Here is a 20,281-nt window from a genome sequence, read left to right as displayed (position 1 = left end):
GACAGCTATGTTGTAGCTGTGTTACTGCCAGCAAGACAGCTATGTTGTAGCTGTGTTACTGCCAGCAAGACAGCTATGTTGTAGCTGTGTTACTGCCAGCAGGACAGCTATGTTGTAGCTGTGTTACTGCCAGCAGGACAGCTATGTTGTAGCTGTGTTACTGCCAGCAAGACAGCTATGTTACTAGCAGCTAGATGCAGCTTTGTTAAAGCTTCCTGACTGGCAGCTAGACACAGTCTATACATTAAGAGGGCGTCCTCTTGACATAAAGCTCACCTTTCGACCAACTAACACCCTTCGTAGCAATCTGGTTCACACTGCTCCTCCTGCTTCTAATGCTGCTGGTGTCTACTCTCTTTCCTGTTGGTCTTAGACTCATCCTCTCCAGTAGTTAAGGACAGACTTAAGGAACACAAAAGAAGCGTCAAGTCTGCAAACACATGTTCTCTTCTGTCATGTTAGGGACTCTTAATCATCCTATAGATTGGTCTTCTTTTAAACTAATTTTTCCTGCCTCTACTCTTCACAGACGCCGTCTTGCCCAACCCGTCCTCGACTCAAGTCCATTCCATCCAGCGGTCGACCCCACAGACGCATTCATAAATTTTTACATGCTGTTCATTCGAAACGGGAATTTTCTCAACTATAAATTAATATTATGATATATTAGCATATTGTGCATATATAGGCATAGGATAGGTTAGGTTAGGTGTTTAGGTTCTGTTGGCGATTATTTGTATTTGTAGTACGTGGGTGAAGCATTTACAGCGTTGTGGTTCGAACACCAGTCGTCAGTGAAGCACTTGTTCCGGAAGTGTTCGAACGTCAGCAGTTGTGAGTCGTGTGTAAACCGTTTTTCATTCATAAACACCTGGGGGTTTGGCGGGTGGATGGAATGGTCTTTGGGGGCGTTGTTTATGAGGACGGGCTGGTCTTGTCAATCCGGCTCTGATACACATGAACCTTAGTCCTGGCTTTGTTGGTGTTGACTCTTCACAGTACATATTTAAATGCTCTAACCTTGTTAACAAACGTGACCTAACATAGGTTTCCCCCTTTTTTGGCTCTGTCCTCTCTTTCGGTACTAGATTTGTTCTTCACCTTTGGTTTCATGCCATTTTCTCTTATTTTCTAACTTTTTCTCAGTTATACCATCTTTTTCATATACTTTCTTTTTCATTACCATACTTCTAACCTTTTCTTTATTTTACACCAGTCGCTTTTTCTCTTTGTTCTTACCCTTTCTCTTTTCTTATATTCTCTCTCTTTTCTTTCATCTTATTCTTACGTTGTATCTTATTATCATCTTTTGCTTTCATTAATCCCTCCTTTTATCTCACTTTCTTCTACTCTCTTTCCAGTGGTGTTCAGGATTGAGCGAAACGTCGTCGTTTTTTTCATTTTGTGATGTGTGGCTTGTATCAGCTGAGTATTGTTGATGTTGTTGTTGTTTAAGATTCGCTACCAGGAACAAAAAGTTCCAAGTAGCACGGGCTATGGTGAGCCCGTTGTGGACTTTGTATTGTAGAGTAGGACTGGAACCCTGGGTGTTGCTGATCGCCAGCACACGGGTACCATCACAGGGGGTGTTAGGAGAGGTACCCTGTGTGCTTTACTCTTGGGTACACACGGGTACCATCACAGGGGGTGTAAGCAGAGGTACCCTGTGTGCTTTACTCTTGGGTACACACGGGTACCATCACAGGGGGTGTTAGGAGAGGTACCCTGTGTGCTTTACTCTTGGGTACACACGGGTACCATCACAGGGGGTGTTAGGAGAGGTACCCTGTGTGCTTTACTCTTGGGTACACACGGGTACCATCACAGGGGGTGTTAGGAGAGGTACCCTGTGTGCTTTACTCTCAGGTACACACGGGTACCATCACAGGGGGTGTTAGGAGAGGTACCCTGTGTGCTTTACTCTCAGGTACACACGGGTACCATCACAGGGGGTGTTAGGAGAGGTACCCTGTGTGCTTTACTCTCAGGTACACACGGGTACCATCACAGGGGGTGTTAGGAGAGGTACCCTGTGTGCTTTACTCTCAGGTACACACGGGTACCATCACAGGGGGTGTTAGGAGAGGTACCCTGTGTGCTATACTCTTGGGTACACACGGGTACCATCACAGGGGGGGGGGGTGTTAGGAGAGAGAACCCATGGGTTTTCTTCTCGGTGACGCACGGGTTTCGTCAGTTTTTTATATGTAAACTTCTGGTTTGAAACATGTTGAAGTTCCCACTAGGACGGGAAACATGCTTTTTGTGGGACGGATCGTACCTCTGACAAAGTAGTGTCGGTCCCCTACCACCAGGGCATATTATGAGTACTGGAACACTAGATGATATATTGGATTTGTACCCTAGATTGACCATGTATCAGTTATACAATGAATGTATGTGATGTAACTATATAACCTGAGCTTGTAAAAGCATCTTAATCACCTTCAGTGGTTAAGTGCTTAATTGTACACTAGTTTCTCTATCAGCTATCTCACCCTGTCAGAGTAAAAGAGACAAATGTATGTGTATGCATGTGTGTATATATATGTATCTATGTATATGTATGTGTATGTTTATAAAGTATATGTGGAAGCTGATCAGAATTACATTTCACCTTTATAAATGCACATTAATGACACTATGTAAAGGACAGATCGAACACTTTACGTAGGGCATACGGAAATCTGTGTATCTATGTATTGACATATGTAGCTTAGCCTAGCATTTTAAAAGCACTACAATCACCTTTTGTGGTTGATTGTTCAATAAATCCCTGAACTATATACTTAAAAATCTCTCACCCTGTCCATGGAGGACACATTAAAATGTATATATGCTGGTTAGCACTGTAAATGTCTGGCCACGTCTGGGGTAGAAAGTAATAAAAATTAAAAAAATGCCGCCCTCTGCTAGCAAATGTTTCCTTGGTATAATGAGGTGGGGAAAGATGGAGTTCCACAGGTGGGCTCTACCCCCCCCCCCCCTGATGAATGTCATTATTGGCATTATCGTATCGAGCACAGGTGCATCTGGAGGGAGCCGGTCGGCCGAGCGGACAGCACGCTGGACTTGTGATCCTGTGGTCCCGGGTTCGATCCCGGGCGCCGGCGAGAAACAATAGGCAGAGTTTCTTTCACCTTATGCCCCTGTTACCTAGCAGTAAATAGGTACCTGGGAGTTAGTCAGCTGTCACGGGCTGCTTCCTGGGGGTGGAGGCCTGGTCGAGGACCGGGCCGCGGGGACACTAAAAAGCCCCGAAATCATCTCAAGATAACCTCAGGAAGATCCCTGTTCTCACAGGGATGCACCCGTGAGAACATCAATTTCAAGTACATTTATTAATACAGGAAAATACATCTTAATGGGATAGATTAGCTTAGGCTACTTCTACCCTCATCTACTTCAGGTCCCTCAAGGGGCGTACAAATATATTCAGTACAAATCCACAAATCACAGTACAAGAATCACATTTAACACTGCAGGTTAATATAGTTAACACAACATATAAGTGTTACACTCTTGGGGCAAAATGCTTGTAGCTCCTTAGTATACTGTCTATCATACCATTATCACACATGCATACAGTTTGATGTGGTACACTACTTGTGAGAGCATCTTCCCCCCCCCCACCCTGCCACCATCCTCATCCCCTGCCATCTTATCTTGAGGTTATCTTGAGATGATTTCGGGGCTTTAGTGTCCCCGCGGCCCAGTCCTCGACCAGGCCTCCACCCCCAGGAAGCAGCCCGTGACAGCTGACTAACACCCAGGTACCTATTTTACTGCTAGCTAACAGGGGCATAGGGTGAAAGAAACTCTGCCTATTGTTTCTCTCCAGCGCCCGGGATCGAACCCGGGACCACAGGATCAAGTCCAGTGTGCTGTCCGCTCGGCCAACCGTCATCCCTATCCCGCCATTATCCTTATCACTGGGATCCCTTACCACCTTTTATCCCGTCATCAACATCCTTATACCTCCACCGTAGAATACATTAGACAGTGATGTGTGTGGAGGCAAACTCCAGACACAGATGTTGACTTGACAGAGCCCAATAGGCTCAAGAATCTGTACACCAGTTGATTGACAGTTTGGAGGCGGGACCAAAGAGCCAAAACTCAACCCTGGCAAGCACAACTAGGTTAGTACCATTCCTATCCTCCAACTTATTTAGTATTCCAAGCTTCGGCGAGATCAGCCCTGTCATGTCTGGTTTGTTGTGTTGTTAGTTCTGCAGGGGTTAGGGCCAGAGTGGAGAGTTAGGGCCAGAGTGGAGAGTTAGGGCCAGAGTGGAGAGTTAGGGCCAGAGTGGAGAGTTAGGGCCAGAGTGGAGAGTTAGGGCCAGAGTGGAGAGTTAGGGCCAGAGTGGAGAGTTAGGGCCAGAGTGGAGAGTTAGGGCCAGAGGAGAATATTTTTGTTTACAATTTACATTTAATATTAGACCCGCATATAAAGGACACAATAAACAATTTCAGTTAAAACTTGGAGGTCGTGGGTGGGTGGTTGAAAACATGGGGGGGGGGGGTGAGGCTGTGACAGATGTTCCTTACACCTGTGAAACCACACCTGTGAAGCCACATCTGTCACCTGTATACAAGGGAACCGCAAGCCTCTCACATTCACATACACTGCTACTGCATATCACTTTCGGGAATAGGGAGCATATCAGACTTTTTGAGGTTCCCTAGCGAGGATAATTATCTTGTTCCTGAACTTCAAAGTACTACAATACCGATGCTTACTGTGGCAATACAAGCCATTGCCCACAGGTGGAGGCCAGATGCTTGTGGCTAGCCTTGCCCAATTTTGCATAGGAGGTGTAAGGTATGGGACAGACATAGATTGGTCATGGGTTGCCAGAATTGCAACTCAGTTCCTCAGAGGGAATCGGGTGCCAGGGTCACATTCTGACCACCCGCAATGATTTTTGGATCAGTCCGATGGCTACAATTAGCTAAGTATATTTATACCAAAAATAAAAAAAATAATCTTTCTTATAGTAATATGGGTCATTCCATCTCAAATCACCAAAAAGTCACCTATGGCTCCTACTCGACCCTCTCCAGATGCCATGAAATTTTGTAGTAAGATAACCCTAGACCCCAAAAGACACTGCAAAATATTAGAGCTCAATCTGCTTTGGTTCTTAAATAACAGGTCCATATTCAAGTGGCTCTCGTCCCGTTAATGCGTAAATACCACAAAAATGACCAACTTTGATCCTTTGTCCAATCACTTCTATTGCCTGTAGGAGTGTGAAATTTGACATACCAGGACAACTTTTGGTGTAGAATAACGTAGTGTAATCGAAAAAGCAGTAAGGGTGGCCATTCAGCTATCCATCCATGCTAAAATCACTGCCAAATTTTGTCACAAGAAATTTGGACCCTTATTTGGAGACCACTTACTCATCAGCAAAAGGTCTAAACGCCATGATCTTTTGCAACGATGTATAACAAGCACAATATTATGCAGTGATGCAATAGCAACTCTGTTGTATCCATATGTCCAGAGGTGGCCCACTTGAAAGTTGGCCCCCAAAAAATTTTTGTGCAAAATTAGCCAACTTTCAAGGCAAAATATCTCAATATGCGTCATTCCCAATTTGGTTTTGAATGACACCATTGAATAGAGCATTTTTCTGTACAAGAGTAACTTTTATTTAGGTTGGGATCTGAATTCCTAGTTCAGCCAGAGGACTCTGAAAATGACATTCCACCAATGATTGGCTGCAAGTGGTAGAATGGTCCTGGAGCTCAATACATATACAGTATATATTATATATTGCAATTGGTGCTCAGGGAGAATCTGCAATTTCTCCATGTGTTCAAATTAACACATGCAATTTTCCCATTTGATTTGTTAACTATTTTTATTCGTATGCATCTCAATGCAGTACTTTTAAATAACTGCATATTAGGGGTTATATTAAATACATTAATGAACTTAGTGTGGTTAGTAATTTATAAAATGAAAACGTAGAAGAGTTGTAATGAGTATAAGGATACTACTCACTTGTAGGAGGTGAGGACGGTCTTATTGACCACCACAATAAGAAAAGAGCAGATGCCGTACATCAGTGCTGACAGCAGCCGCTTTAACATTCCCTTATTCATGGCTCACTGTTCCTGATAAAAAAAAAAAAAATTATTTAGCACACCAATTAGTTTTACAAACAAAGAAGAGATTTGGTTGAAATATATGCAAAAATATATTAATTTTGGATCAAACTCAACCGGTTAAGACAACAGTGAAAATGCTTGTACAGTACTACAGTACATGTCTCTGCAAAGTCAGTGAAACACCAGTTCCCAATTGGTGGACTGTAATCCCCAAGGTGGTGGGTGGGGAAGTCGTGAAATGTTTTTTTGAGGATCACTGAACCTAAATTTTGAGAAATAATCGAGAATTAGCAAGTGGTGATAAGGAAATTTTTTTTAATTTAAACACCAGTAAGAATTTTGCATTTTTTACTGGTATATCTAGTTACCTTGTACGATATTTTCTTTACTTTGATTATGCACATACACCAGATTAATATTTTTTCCAGAAAATAGGCAAAAGAAAAAAACCTTTCAAGTTAGGACAAATTAACTGCATGTACTGTATATCTATCACTAAACTTATGATAGACTGGGGACAACTGTCACAGCCTGTTTCTGGGGATGCCCCGGTGTCTCCCTATAGCTATCTTACTGAGATTGCTGCAATCTACCAGTCACCTCAGTTGCACAAGTTCATTTGGCCTACAGGGGCCCAGTGACAAAACCTGCCCCCCCCCCCCCCACACTAGGCATGATGACCAAATGATATTATGCCATTTCACCAGGAAAGCAGCAAGAAAGTCTGCAAAGCTTGACATACCAATAGACAATGTCTCTTCTTTCAAAGACCTTGGTGTGTCTGTCCCTTGAACCTCAACTGCAGTCAATAAGTTACATCAACAATGTAGAGACAGACTCGAGGCTCTCAGAACTGTAGTGGGGTACAGCCCTAAATATGGTGTTAATATTAGATGAACAAAAATGATGTACTTAGCATATATATAAGGTCTCTGATAGACTATCATGCACCAGCTTTAGTCCTGCAAAATGAAGCATTCAGAATTATATTTGGATGTCCTCTAACTACTGAAGTTCTCAAGATGCAGAAAGAATTAAATATACCTAGCATTCAAAATAGAATACTGTATTTTAAATTAATCTTATGATGGGACTAGAGCTTCTGCGTGATAAAAGCAACAATGTGTCAGTTGAACTGTTAGAACACATACATAATGAAACCATTGAGTCTAAATGGATTAAAAAAACAGCCACACACATTAAAATGATGGGACTGCACAATATATGTACAGATGGACAAGTACAGCACTTCTTTCCACCCTGGCAGATAGTACCTTTTGACATCTTGATGCCTGCATACCCTACCAAGAAACTAATAAACAACCCTCATGCTCAGCTTGCTGCTAAATTAAGCACCTTAGTGTTAAATATACATTTACAATATACAAACTCCAAACAACATTGCACGGACCATATACTCTGATGGATCACTCAATACAGCTACAGGGAGGGCAGGAAGTGCTGTTATTGCTCATCAGCCTAATGGCAGTACAATTCAAAGGAATATAAGAGTTAGTAACTTGGCATCCACAATGCAAGCTGAGTTGGTAGCAATACTGGTAGCACTAGAAATTATTGACAACACTGAAGTAAACAGCTTAATTATTTCTGACTCCCTTTCCTCACTATTAGCAATAAATAGTTTGCAATCAAGTAATAACATGTTTGTCTCTGAAGCCAGACATAGACATATAAGCATAAGACATAGACATATAAGCATACTAAATAAGGGGGTAAATATCTAAATGTTGTGAATTCCTTCTCACATTGGCCTGCTGGGGTTGGTGATCTCCATCTTGGCTCCGAGAACACCTCTCCTTCCTTCCCAGACAGATGTGGTTTGCCCTGCTTCAGTTCCTCCCATCCTGCTTCCGGCTCCAAAATGTCTTACGGTTTCAGAGTTGGGGCAGGAATTAGCTCAGCAAGATGTAGCTAAATCTTCCTTGGGTGCAGCTAAATCTTCCTTGAGTATAGCTCAGAAAGTTCCAGGGAATGCCTCTTCTTTCTCGAGTACAAAAGGTAGTTGGGCTATGAAGTCCTGCAAAAGTTATGGGAGTTTTTTCCCTTCACAGCTGCATGCTTCCTCCATACTTTCTCCTAAGGAGTATGCCTTCCTTTTCAAAGAGATGGACAATGATTTTTAATTCTGTCCCAGTTTTTTAGGGCAGGTTAATAGAGATGGGAAACCCCAATTTAGGCCATAGGATGCCCTTAGATTCTTCTCTCTATTTTGTGGCTTCTAAGAAGGGTTGTATAATCACTGGAGAGGGGTGTTCTCTTATCCTCCTGATCAGTATGAGTTTGCTCTAACCGAGGCATTTGTGAAGACCTTTTGCTGTACCTCCTGTGGAATATGGATCCCTCTTCCATGATGGACCCTGCTTCGTTCGAGTTCAGGTCGGTGTCACCTTTTTGGTTATGTTACGAGGTTCCTGACTCATAGTGGGTGGCTGGCAACCCTTGTTATTCCTTGGGTGGCTTGGCAGGGGGGCTGTTGTAAAAGTACACATAAATGGCATGAAGTGTCAAATGTTCTTCAGGTGTTCTTGGGCAGCAGTCCTTATTCCACCACTCAATTTCTGCTTGTTTGCTCCTGCTCTTGCCAGGGATGTGGATAACTGGCAGCTTCACATTTGCTTGCTTGTGCTATTCGTTGCCTTTATAATTGCCCGAAACACTGTGTATTAGTGGCTTTAGGTATTGTATGTACTAGCTCTATCCAACATTATGTTTGTAACTCTTCATCAATGTATGCACTTTTACCTGAATAAAAACTTGCATTTGAATAATAATAATATTTTTTTATTTACAAGAAGGTACAATGGGTTTTTGGGATTACATAAGACTGGTACGTATTTTTTACATTCTTGCAAAGCCACTAGTACGCATAGCATTTCGGGCAGATCCTTAATGTAACATATCAGTAAGATAAAAAGGTACTGTACATTGAAGCATAATTTTGTATCAACACATAATTAAAATATCTGTATAATATGTCTTAAGTACTGTACTGATACTAGTATTGAGGAAGTGGGTAGTAAGATACGGTGAGAGTTTGAAACAACATAGGAATCTGTGAGGATGAAATTAGGTACTTTTTGGTTTTACTTTTGAATAAGGCAAAGGTTGGACAATTTTTTAATTCATTATGGAGTGAGTTCCAAAGACTGGGTCTTTTTATGTGCATGGGGTGTTTGCTCAGATTTAGTTTGACTCTGGGGATATCAAAGATACATTTATTTCTGGTATGGTGCTTACTTTGAGGTTACCTTAAGATGATTTCGGGGCTTAGCGTCCCCACAGCCCAGTCGTCGACCAGGCCTCCTCGTTGTTGGACTGGTTAACCAGACTGTTGGAGGTGGATGCTCGCAGCATCTGCCTGACGGACGTGACTCGTACTGATATACGAGTCACAGCCTGGGTGATCAGGTATTTTTTGGAGGAGCTTGTCAAGTTCTTTCTTGAACACTGTGATGGGCGGCCAGTATGCCCCTTACGTGTAGTGGCAGCGTGTTGAACAATTTCGGGCCTCTGATGTTGATAGATTTCTCTCTCAGAATACCTACAGCTCCTCTGCTTTTCAACAGGTGTATTTTACACACACTGCCATGCCTTTTGGTCTCTTGTGGTGTTATTTCTGTCTGCAGGTTTGGAACCAGCCTCTCTCCTATTTTCCATGTGTAAATTATTATGTCTCTCTCCTGCCTGTGCTCAAGAGAATACAGATTTAGGCATAGTAGTGAGTCCCAATAGTTCAGATGTTTTACTGAGTGGATTCTAGCAGTAAAGGATCTCTACACGCTCTCCAGGTCAGAAATTTTTCCCGCTTTGAAAGGGGCTGTCATTATGCAACAGTATTACACTCTAGAGAGCACTAGCATCTTGAAAAATACCATCGGTGTAGCATCTCTAGTGTGAAAAGTTCTTGTTATCCAATCTGTCATTTTTCTTGCAGATGTGACACCTACTTTATTGTGTTCTTTAACAGTAAGGTCTTCAGACATGAGAACAACCAAATCCTTTACATTGCCTTTTTGTTCAGTCTTATGATTCGACTCAATTTTGTATGTGCTTTTCATTTTTATACTGTATTTTCATTTTACCATAGCGCAGGAGCTGGAACTTATCTTCATTAAATACCATACTATTTTCTGTAGCCCATAGAAAGACCTGATTTACATCTGATTGAAGGTTCGCCGTGTCCCCTATGTTGCCTACTCTCATGAAAATCCTAATGTCGTCTGCAAAGGATGATACAGTACTGTACTATAGATTGTGTCTTTGTATATGTCTGATATGAGGATGAGAAAAAGTACTGGAGCAAGCACAGTACCTTGAGGGACTGAGCTCTTCAAGGCTGATGGACTGGATTTTATTTTGTTGACTATTACACATTGAGTTCTGTTAGTCAGAAAATTGTAGATCCATCTGCCCATTTTTCCAGTAATTCCTTTTGAAAACATTTTGTGTGCAATAACACCATGGTCACATTTGACGAAGGCTTTTGCAAAATTTGTGTAAATTACATTAGTGTTTTGTTTGTCTTCCATGGCATCTAATGCCATGTCATAGTGGTCCACCAACTGTGATAGGCAAGGGCACCCTGTTCTGAAACCAAGTTGTCCAGGGTTATGGAGATGCTGTGATTCCATGTATTTTCTGATCTTACTTCTTAATACTCTTTCAAAGATATTTATGATGTGTGATGTTAGTGCTATCGGTCTGCAATTTTTTGCCTTATTTCCTCCTTTATGAAGTGGTGCTATCTCTGTTGTTTTTATACTGTATTTATACCCTAGATACAGGGTTAATGCCTGTATCTAGGCTGTCTCCAAAGAATGTGAAGGCCTGCGATAGTGTTTTTTTCAGTTCTTGATGAATATAGAGTTCCAAGAATCCGGGCCTGGTGCCGAGTATATGGGCATACTGTTTATGGCCTCTTCAAAATCCAGTGGGGATAGGGTGACATCTGATATATGATTTGATGTTAGAATCAAATCCATGAAAAATTAATTTGGATTATCAATCTTTAGTGTTTAGTGGCTTGCTGAAAACATACTGATTCCTCAGTATTTCGCTCATTTCTTTGTTGTCAACTGTGGAAGTTCACAGATGACAGTGGTAGGATGACAACCTATCACAGATGAAAATAGGCATTGTCCTGAGATGAATGCTGCGGGTTTCGAGCTCGACAAGCAATGAAAACTGCCACTTTAATACAACTACAAATATCTTCGGTTTTACTTAAAATATTTGTCTGGTAGAGGTTTTACATATACATCCCATTTCTGTCTTTCTTCTGACTTATAAATAATTTTGGTTTAATGAGTTAAGATGTATTCAACAATATTCTTTTGGCGTTCGTCTATTCCAACATGGGCGACCCTTTTGGAAGCGCGATATTTGGGTTGACCCATCCCATAGTTGGGTCTGATTCCAACAGGGGTTCGAATATTTTTAGCACATCACACTAATAGCATGTTAGAGAGATGTTAAGGAAATAGTATAGGAAATAGCATGTTAAGGAACTTAAACAGAGGGCTGGGTGTTATCTAAAGACAGAGTTTGTTATAGTTCTGATAGCAGATGTTTGCCGAGTGACAATCGGCTTGAGGTATTTTGCAATGGTTGAGCCCCATGCACAGATACAGTATGTAAGATATGGATAGATTAGTGCGGAGTATAATGAGAGGAGAGCAGAGTGGGGAACATAATATTTGATTTTAGAGAGTATAGTGACTATTTTTTAGACTTTTTGGATGTGTGTTGTATATGGGTGCTGAAGTTAAGTCTTTTGTCTATGTATAAGCAAAGAAACTTTCCTTCAGTTTTATCGATTGTTAACATTGTTTATAGTTGAATTTGATTTGATGATTTACTACAAAATAAAATGTAGTAGGCCTTTTCTATGTTTAGTGTGAGTTTGTGGGTTGACATCCATGAGTGAACTTTTTATAATTCATTATTTAGAATATTATTTAGTGTGTGGGGGGTTGGGGTCAGAATAGATAGCACCACACCAGAAACAAATCCCTAGTTGATAATCCAAGAGTGCGACTTAACCAAACTAGAAATGTTCTACAAATCAAGGGACCCAGAATGTGGAATGACCTTTCCAGTCATGTCAAAGGCTGTGCCTCTCTCTACCAGTTTAAGAGAAAAACCAAGTACAGTACTGTATTACCTAATAAATTCCATGTAATCTATCTTACTCCTTAAATGTCAATCTATGTCTTGCTACTTCAAGAAAATATTCCCAACCCAATGTACCTTCTTGTATATAAATAAATAAATAAAATATTCTTGATATTTAAGCCTAGGCCTAGATAATAAGCCTAGGCCTAGATAATAAGCCTATGCTTATTATCCTAATCCAGGATGTTGGGAACGTTTAAAACACTGCATAAATGGGCACTGAAAACCGAACCCCAGTTACGAAATACAAAAGACTTCAAATTTAAGTTGCTGTACCAAACGATTCTTAATTAATTATTAACAATATGTGTTGTCAAGGAAATGACTGTACCATACTTACCCTAGACTCAAATGATGAATAATTCTGGGACGTAAAGAGTCCAGCCAGAGCCTCAGGGAGCCCAAGATTATGGCATTGTCTCAAGATGTGAGGGTGACAGTAGGGCGAGGCACCCTGCAGTACACCATTACAGCCTACCGGGTACAGTACTTTGTCCTGTAATGTGTACTGGGGCGCTCACACTAGCCTGGGGGTGCCTGCTCCCTCCTCCTGGCACAAACAAAACAAAAACACGCTTTCACTAGTGATGTCTCTTTCAAGCACGTTATCATTTACAATAAAGTGGTGATTATTAAAGTGGGTGTAGGGTTGTGGTGTGAGGAAGAGGGTAGGTAACTGAGAGCACCGGTGGCAGCGGCCGACACGCACCTCCCACGACCACACGCGCTACACTGATGCCATCATGCCTCCAGTCACAGGTTGCCAGGGCCACATTGCTGAAAGTAGCGGAGCTCACGCGCTAAGAGTAGCGGATTTGTAATAAGAGTAGCCCAATTCAAAGTACTAAAAAAAGGTTTAAAAGGTTTCAAAGTAATATATTCTGATATATAGAATACACTACACGATGTTAATTGTTTTATTAATATTATTTCTGCACATACACACACACACACACATATTATATATTTTTTTTTTTTTTTTTTTTTTTTTTTTTTTTTTTTTTTTTTTTTGAGATATATACAAGAGTTATTACATTCTTGTAGAGCCACTAGTACGCGTAGCGTTTCGGGCAAGTCCTTAATCCTATGGTCCCTGGAATACGATCCCCTGCCGCGAAGAATCGTTTTTTCATCCAAGTACACATTTTACTGTTGCGTTAAACAGAGGCTACAGTTAAGGAATTGTGCCCAGTAAATCCTCCCCGGCCAGGATACGAACCCATGACATAGCGCTCGCGGAACGCCATATAGGAATATAACCTATAAAGATAGGTTAGGTTAGGTTAGGTAGGGTTGGTTAGGTTCAGTCATATATCTACGTTAATTTTATCTCCAATAAAAAAAATGACCTCATACATAATAAGATGGGTAACTTTATCATTTCATAAGAAAAAAATTTGAGAAAATATATTAATTCAGGAAAACTTGGCTTATTAGGCAAATCGGGCCTTTCATAGTAGGCTGAGAAGTGCGTTCTGGCTACTAGGTACGACATATATATATATATATATATATATATATATATATATATATATATATATATATATATATATATATATATATATATATATATATATATATATATATATATATATATATATATATATATATATATATATATATATATATATATATATATATATATATATATATATATATGCAATTGACGATCACAAAACACTGCCCGGCCCTTGGCCCTAGGGCCGCCAGCAGCCCTTGAGCCAGCCCCTGCAGCACCCAGTCTTTAATTTGGCACCTTTGTGGCACCTTGGTGTAAGCTTAACATGTATATATACACTGGCTGCCTGTCCCCCTACACAATGATTTATAATTACCTATTATTTTATCATTTAATTTAAATATTAAATAAAATAATTCATTTAATTATTATAGTAAGTACTTAATAATTTAATAATAAGTAGCAAGTACATAAAAATTATTAAAAAGTACAGTTTAGTCATAGGAGATTCCTAGATTGGAATTCACTACCAAATTTCAATATATCCAAGTATTTTTAGTGTGAAATGCTGTTATTATATGCATAAATTGTTTTAATAATATTACGCTTAACCACTTGGAGTAGAGCGACGGTCTCGTTTCCTACAAGTCCGAGTTCAATCCCCGACCGCCCACGAGGTTGGGCACCATTCCTTTCCCCCGTTCCATCCCAAATCCGTATCCTGATCCCTTCCGAGTGCTATATAGTCGTAATGGCTTGGCGCTTTCACTTGATAGTTCCCCCACCCCCCTGAATAATATTACGAGAGCAGTATTTACGGGCTATTCATGCCCGTGCCACCTCTTGGGTGGCTTAATCTTCATCAATCGAGAGCAGTACGTCCTAACCAGACGTTATATGATGATATCCTCAACAGTTGATAAATAAAAGTAAAAGCGGAACTCCAGTTATCTAATACTTATCATAATTGGTATAAAACCTTATCATAAATCAAGGGATTTATAGATCAGTGTTTAAAGGGAATTCGGAAGTAATAATAACACAGCTGATGCCATCTGTCGGCACAAGAGAACACTATCAACTGGCTGGTCAACAGTGGCCATAAGGTACAGCTTACGCCATCTGTTGACATCAAATTACACTTATAACAAATTACCCCACAAAATACCACTAACGCCATCTAGTTTTTTTCCAACGCACTATAAATAGCCAAACAGCAACCCATAAGGCGGGTTGTTGTGCTCGGGTAGGAGGTTCCAAGCTCCGCCCACAGATGGTATGGGGGTGCATAATAAATGGCATATCATTGGTAGACATTCTTTGTTGACATTCACACAACAGCCAATCACAGGCAGGGATCAGCTAAAGGCTCCATCCACTTAATAAATCATCTTTATTCAGCACACCAGCCTTGCTTATGACATTCTGCTTCAACTTTAATCTATCTAAAAAGTGAAATGTTAAGTATTTAAAAGTATTAATATAGTGATAATTAAATACTTCAGGATGTAACGAGTGTTACAGAAACATGGGCTGGCTACCTAACTTGTGACGTCAACAGTGGGGGTTGCCTCACACAAATAATGATACGCTGCTCTGCCCTCTTATTCGAGTAAATTATTCAGTTAGATGGAGATTTCTGTCAGGTGTAAAACAGAAATTGTTGTTCTTTTTCACAACAACCTTGTTGTTGTGCACAAGGACCTATTTCTTAGTATAAATTTTATTCATAAAAGAGTGTTGGTATTCCTTGCAACAGCCAATCACAGGAAGGTATCTCTGGAAGCTCCGCCTCCTTATGGACTCAGCACATCGCTCTAGCTCATGGCTCGCTGTTTCATCTCTTGTATATACAAACTATGACTTTTTTTCGATTACTGTTATAATTAATATGAGATATGAAAGTTTTTACACAAAATGGTTAAATTCTGCCATTAAATGGACTTTGTCTGGTATACATACAAATATACACCAATTTATTACCATTCATCTATTATTAATTTCAAATGTAATGTATACTGTCTAGTTTTTTTCCTCTCGCCATTACTTGGTGCAATATATGAAAGTTGTCTATTTATTTATCGATCTATCTATTATCTTGTATTTATATTTACAAGTTTCTGTGCTTGGAAGAAAACTCTGCATTGAATTCGGACTAATTTATTAAATAATATTATTTAGTATTAATTAATATTTACAATTATTATTAATTACAATTATTTATAGCTTAGTTACTTTCATGTAACTCGCAATCGTACATTCTTAACATTAATAGCCCAAATTAGCACATGTTACTTTTAAATTAGCCCAAAAAGTAGCAAGTAGCGAAATTAAAAATTTGGGAGCGCGGGGCTCTTAAAAGTAGCCCAATTCGCTACTTGTCGCCCAGTCTGGCAACACTGCGTCACCCTGACACCGCCCGCCGGCACAACCTGCTATGTCAACACAAACTTTACCTTCATGTGCAGCTCATCAAGACTGTAACTTGCTTAGCTAAATGAATTGTGGGGTTCAGTCCCTGAGCCCATTATGTGCCTCTGTAACCCTTTCCACTACCGCCCACAAGATGGGTATGGGGTGCATAATAAATGAACTAAACTAAAATGTCCAGCTCAAGGCCTATTTCAGCCTCTAGAGGCTTATTACAGCTCATTACATTAGCTAGCGGGTCAACTAGTATATATATTTTTTTCATAACCATAGTTCAGAGCAACAGTAAACTTTCTAAGTGCATGTTTCGCTTAGTTTTTTGGAAAACAACCTGACTACAACCTGAATTTACCTGAGGAGACCTTATCTCACAAGTGCCGCGAAGCAGGAAGCCGGTGGCTTGTCAAAGGTTCTTCCATTTGTCCTGATGATTTTATCGAGCTGGATTTTAAAATTCAACAGTGTTGTGGGAGTTACGGCTGTACCGGGTAGGCGGTTCCATGGGTTTATGACCCTGTGGGTTAAAAAACCTCTCCTGTTTTCTGTCCTACAATGTGGCTTGTTGAGCTTTTGCCTACCGCTGAAACTTGGAATAAATGGTAAAATATTAGAATGGATAAAACAATGGTTGAAGGAAAGAAAATATAGAGTAGTACTAAATAGAAACGAATGTGAATTGAGAAATGTTATAAGTGGAGTGCCACGAGGGTCCATTTTGGGACCTATACCCTTTTTGTCATATACATCAATGACATGATAATATTACAAACTACATCACCAAATTTGCAGATGACACAAAGATTTATAGTTAGTTAAACTAACCATAAATCAAATACATAAACAATAAATAAATGGTATGGGGTAACTCTATTTAGTTAAACTAAATAGGGTTACCCCATACCCATCCTGTGGGCGGTAGTGGAAAGGGTTACAGAGGCACATAATGGGTTCAGGGGCTGAACCCCACAATTCATTTAGCTAAGCAAGTTACAGTCTTGATGAGCTAGTTACAAAATTCAGTGCACATCGTCACATCAACATCTACAACACGTGTAGATTAATGGTAAAGTGGGAAATAATGATATTGAAACCTTACAAAGAGCTCTACATGAACTCCCCTCATGGTCAGAAGACTGGCAACTGCTTTTTAATATCGACAAATGCAAGACCTTGCATGTGGGGCATAAAAACCTACGTCACAACTACCAAATTAATTACATTACATTACAGCAGATTGACAAAGAAAATGATCGTGGAGTCAAAATCCACCACTCATTAAAAGTTGTACAACAGGTGGGTGCAGCAGTTAGAAAAGATAACCAAACTCTTGGGATAATCAAACATACTTTTGACTATAAGGACAAAATGTAATGGTTCAACTGTATACATCTCTGGTGCACTCTCATTTAGATTAATGTATACAAGCATGAAGACCTCATTTTCAGGACACTGCAAACCAGGCATGGCAGGGCGGATCTCATTAAAACTTTTACAATACTGAACAAGTTAATGTTAATCCGGATATTTTCTTCAGAAGGTCAGATGTAACACAAACAAGGACCAACGAGTTTCAAGCTCAACAAACCACAATGTAGGACTGAGAACAAGAGATGCTTTTGCACCCACAGGGTTATTAACCCCATGGAACTGCCTACCCGCCGAAACCGTAACTGCCAAAACTGTGTTGAGTTTTGAAATATACCTGGAAAAGATCATCAAGGGAAATGAGGGGACCTTCGACAAACCGCCGGCTTCCTGTCCTCGTCGAGTTCACTGGGGTTAGTGGCCCCTCAGACAAATCAGGTAAAAGTTTTGAACGTATTCTCTCTACTATAAAGTACCTATTATTACTTTTATCAGTTAGCCCCTGAAACGCTATATATTTGATTTATTTATTTATTTATATACAAAAAGGTACATTGGGTTTATGAGAGTACATAGCATACATAGTTTTTACATTTTTGTAAAGCCACTAGTACGCATTGCGTTTCGGGCAGGTCCTTATTCTAACAGATAACTTTAAGTAGGTAATTTCTAACAAGATTTATAAAATGTTAACAGGTACATTGTAAGAAAATTTAACAAAGATTAGTAGGTACATTAAAGAAAAATTTGAGGGTTATAAACAGGTACATGGTACATAATTTTAGGATTATTTCAAGGTATAATGCAATAAAATATGTTTGTTAATATTATAACCCTGATATAAGATGATAGTAATGATTACAATGGTAAAGTTGTATGGCATAGGTACATATATTGGGGAATTGGGTAGAACTAGATACAGTGCAAGTTTAAAGCACTAGTAGGACACTATGAAGATGAAATTAGGTACTTTTTGGTTTTGTTTTTGAATAAGGCAAAAGTTGGACAGCTTTTCAATTCGTTAGGGAGTGAGTTCCATAGACTAGGTCCCTTTATTTGCATAGTGTTTACACAGACTAAGTTTGACTCTGGGGGTATCAAAGAGATATTTATTTCTGGTGTGGTGATTATGGGTTCTGCTACATCTGTCCAGGGAGAGTTTCAGAACAGGGTTTGCATTTAAGAACAGGGTTTTGTAAATGTAAATGACACAAGGGAATGTGTGGAGTGAGTTTATGTTTAACATGTTTAGGGATTTAAACAGGGGAATCCTCAGTGTTGTATGGAAGCAGGGTTTGTTATTGTTCTGATAGCAGATTTTGACTGGGTGATGATGGGCTTGAGGTAGTTTGCAGTGGTTGAACCCCATGCACAGATACCACATGTAAGATATGGATAGATTAGTGCGTACTATAGTGAGAGGAGAGCAGAGTTAGGTATATAATATCTGATTTTAGAGAGTATACCAACCGTTTTAGAGACTTTCATGGTTATTTTGTATGTGGGTGCTGAAGTTGAGTGTTTTGTCTAAGTATAGGCCAAGGACCTTTCCATTATGCGTGTTAGTGGCTTTGCAAAAATGTAATAAACATCAATGTTATGTACTTTCACAACCCAAATGAACCTTCTAGTATATAATTAAGTAAATATATAAATAATAAATAAATAAATCAATAAATTTCGTGAGCCGCTTCTATTTTTTTGTATATCAGTTTTTGGTCAATGTAAATTATATTTAAAAAAATACATTATGCTGTTAGGAAAAGGGGTTGGAAAAGTAGTAAATGTGGATGATTGTAACCTTTCCACCGCTGCCCTCTGGATAGGTGGAGGGGTCGAGGGTGCTCATTATAGTCAAACCAGTTATGAATGTAGCTCACTGCATTCATAAGCTACTTTGCCTAGAAACTGTACTTGTGACTATTCTCGAACCCATTGCTGATATAATACTAATATACATTAATTTAAAGTGTGTAATTAGCTTATCAAGATTGTCACTTGCTTAGCTAAATTAATATGCTAAGCAAGTCCCTTTGCCCCTTTGGGGTTCAGTCCCTGAGCACACTATGTGCCTCTGTAACCCTTTCCACCACCGCCTACAGCATGGGTATGGGAGTGCATAATAAATGAACTAAACTGAACCTACCCTCAATCAGCCTATGCCTGCCCTGTACCCCAGACCTTTTCCCCTGCAAATTTGAGTGAGACTAGCCCAAGCGTCTGGCCATTAAAATAAAGGAGTCCCACGCCTTCCCTCGCCGACTTTCGATTGTGAGATATTTCAATAAACATTTATTTATTTTATTTTATTTATTATTATACTCTCCCCACAGTGGCAGTGAAGACAGCATCACACAGGAAACATGTTAAAAAAACTGCCGATCGAGATTACTCGATTAATGACCTTTAAATAACTGTTCTTTTTATAATTGTTGTACACTTTAACTGTTTTTTACTTTATGAAATTGAAGAAAATAATGTAAAGATATAATAATCTGTTAATTTGATTGCTTATATGTTAGTTGTTACGATTTATAAATAAAAATTGATTTTCCTCGTCAACGTGGACTCGGAAGTTTTTATCTTATCTTCTGCAGATCTTTCACTGCGGCTATGTGATAAAGCCAACAAATAAATTGATATAATATGATCTATAATATACCGTATATTTAGAAGGTTTCTAGCATCGTATTCAATGTATTCATGTTT

General features: G+C 39.6%; 1 protein-coding gene across 1 annotated transcript in view; it reads right to left on the bottom strand.

Moving 5' to 3' along the window:
- The window catches only part of frc (fringe connection), a 69,747-nt gene extending 56,689 nt beyond the window's left edge, over window positions 1-13,058 (bottom strand). Inside the window, exons 1-2 of the mRNA XM_045759777.2 lie at window positions 12,659-13,058; window positions 6,017-6,129 (exon numbers count right to left, since the gene is read on the bottom strand). Of these exons, the coding sequence (XP_045615733.1) occupies window positions 6,017-6,117 (101 nt within the window). The 5' untranslated portion in view covers window positions 6,118-6,129; window positions 12,659-13,058. The remainder of the gene's footprint in view (window positions 1-6,016; window positions 6,130-12,658) is intronic.
- Between the last annotated feature and the right edge of the window lie 7,223 nt (window positions 13,059-20,281).

This window comes from Procambarus clarkii, chromosome 64, assembly GCF_040958095.1.
Source record: "Procambarus clarkii isolate CNS0578487 chromosome 64, FALCON_Pclarkii_2.0, whole genome shotgun sequence".
NCBI lineage: Eukaryota > Metazoa > Arthropoda > Malacostraca > Decapoda > Cambaridae > Procambarus > Procambarus clarkii.
This window is presented reverse-complemented; position numbering and strand designations above follow the sequence as displayed.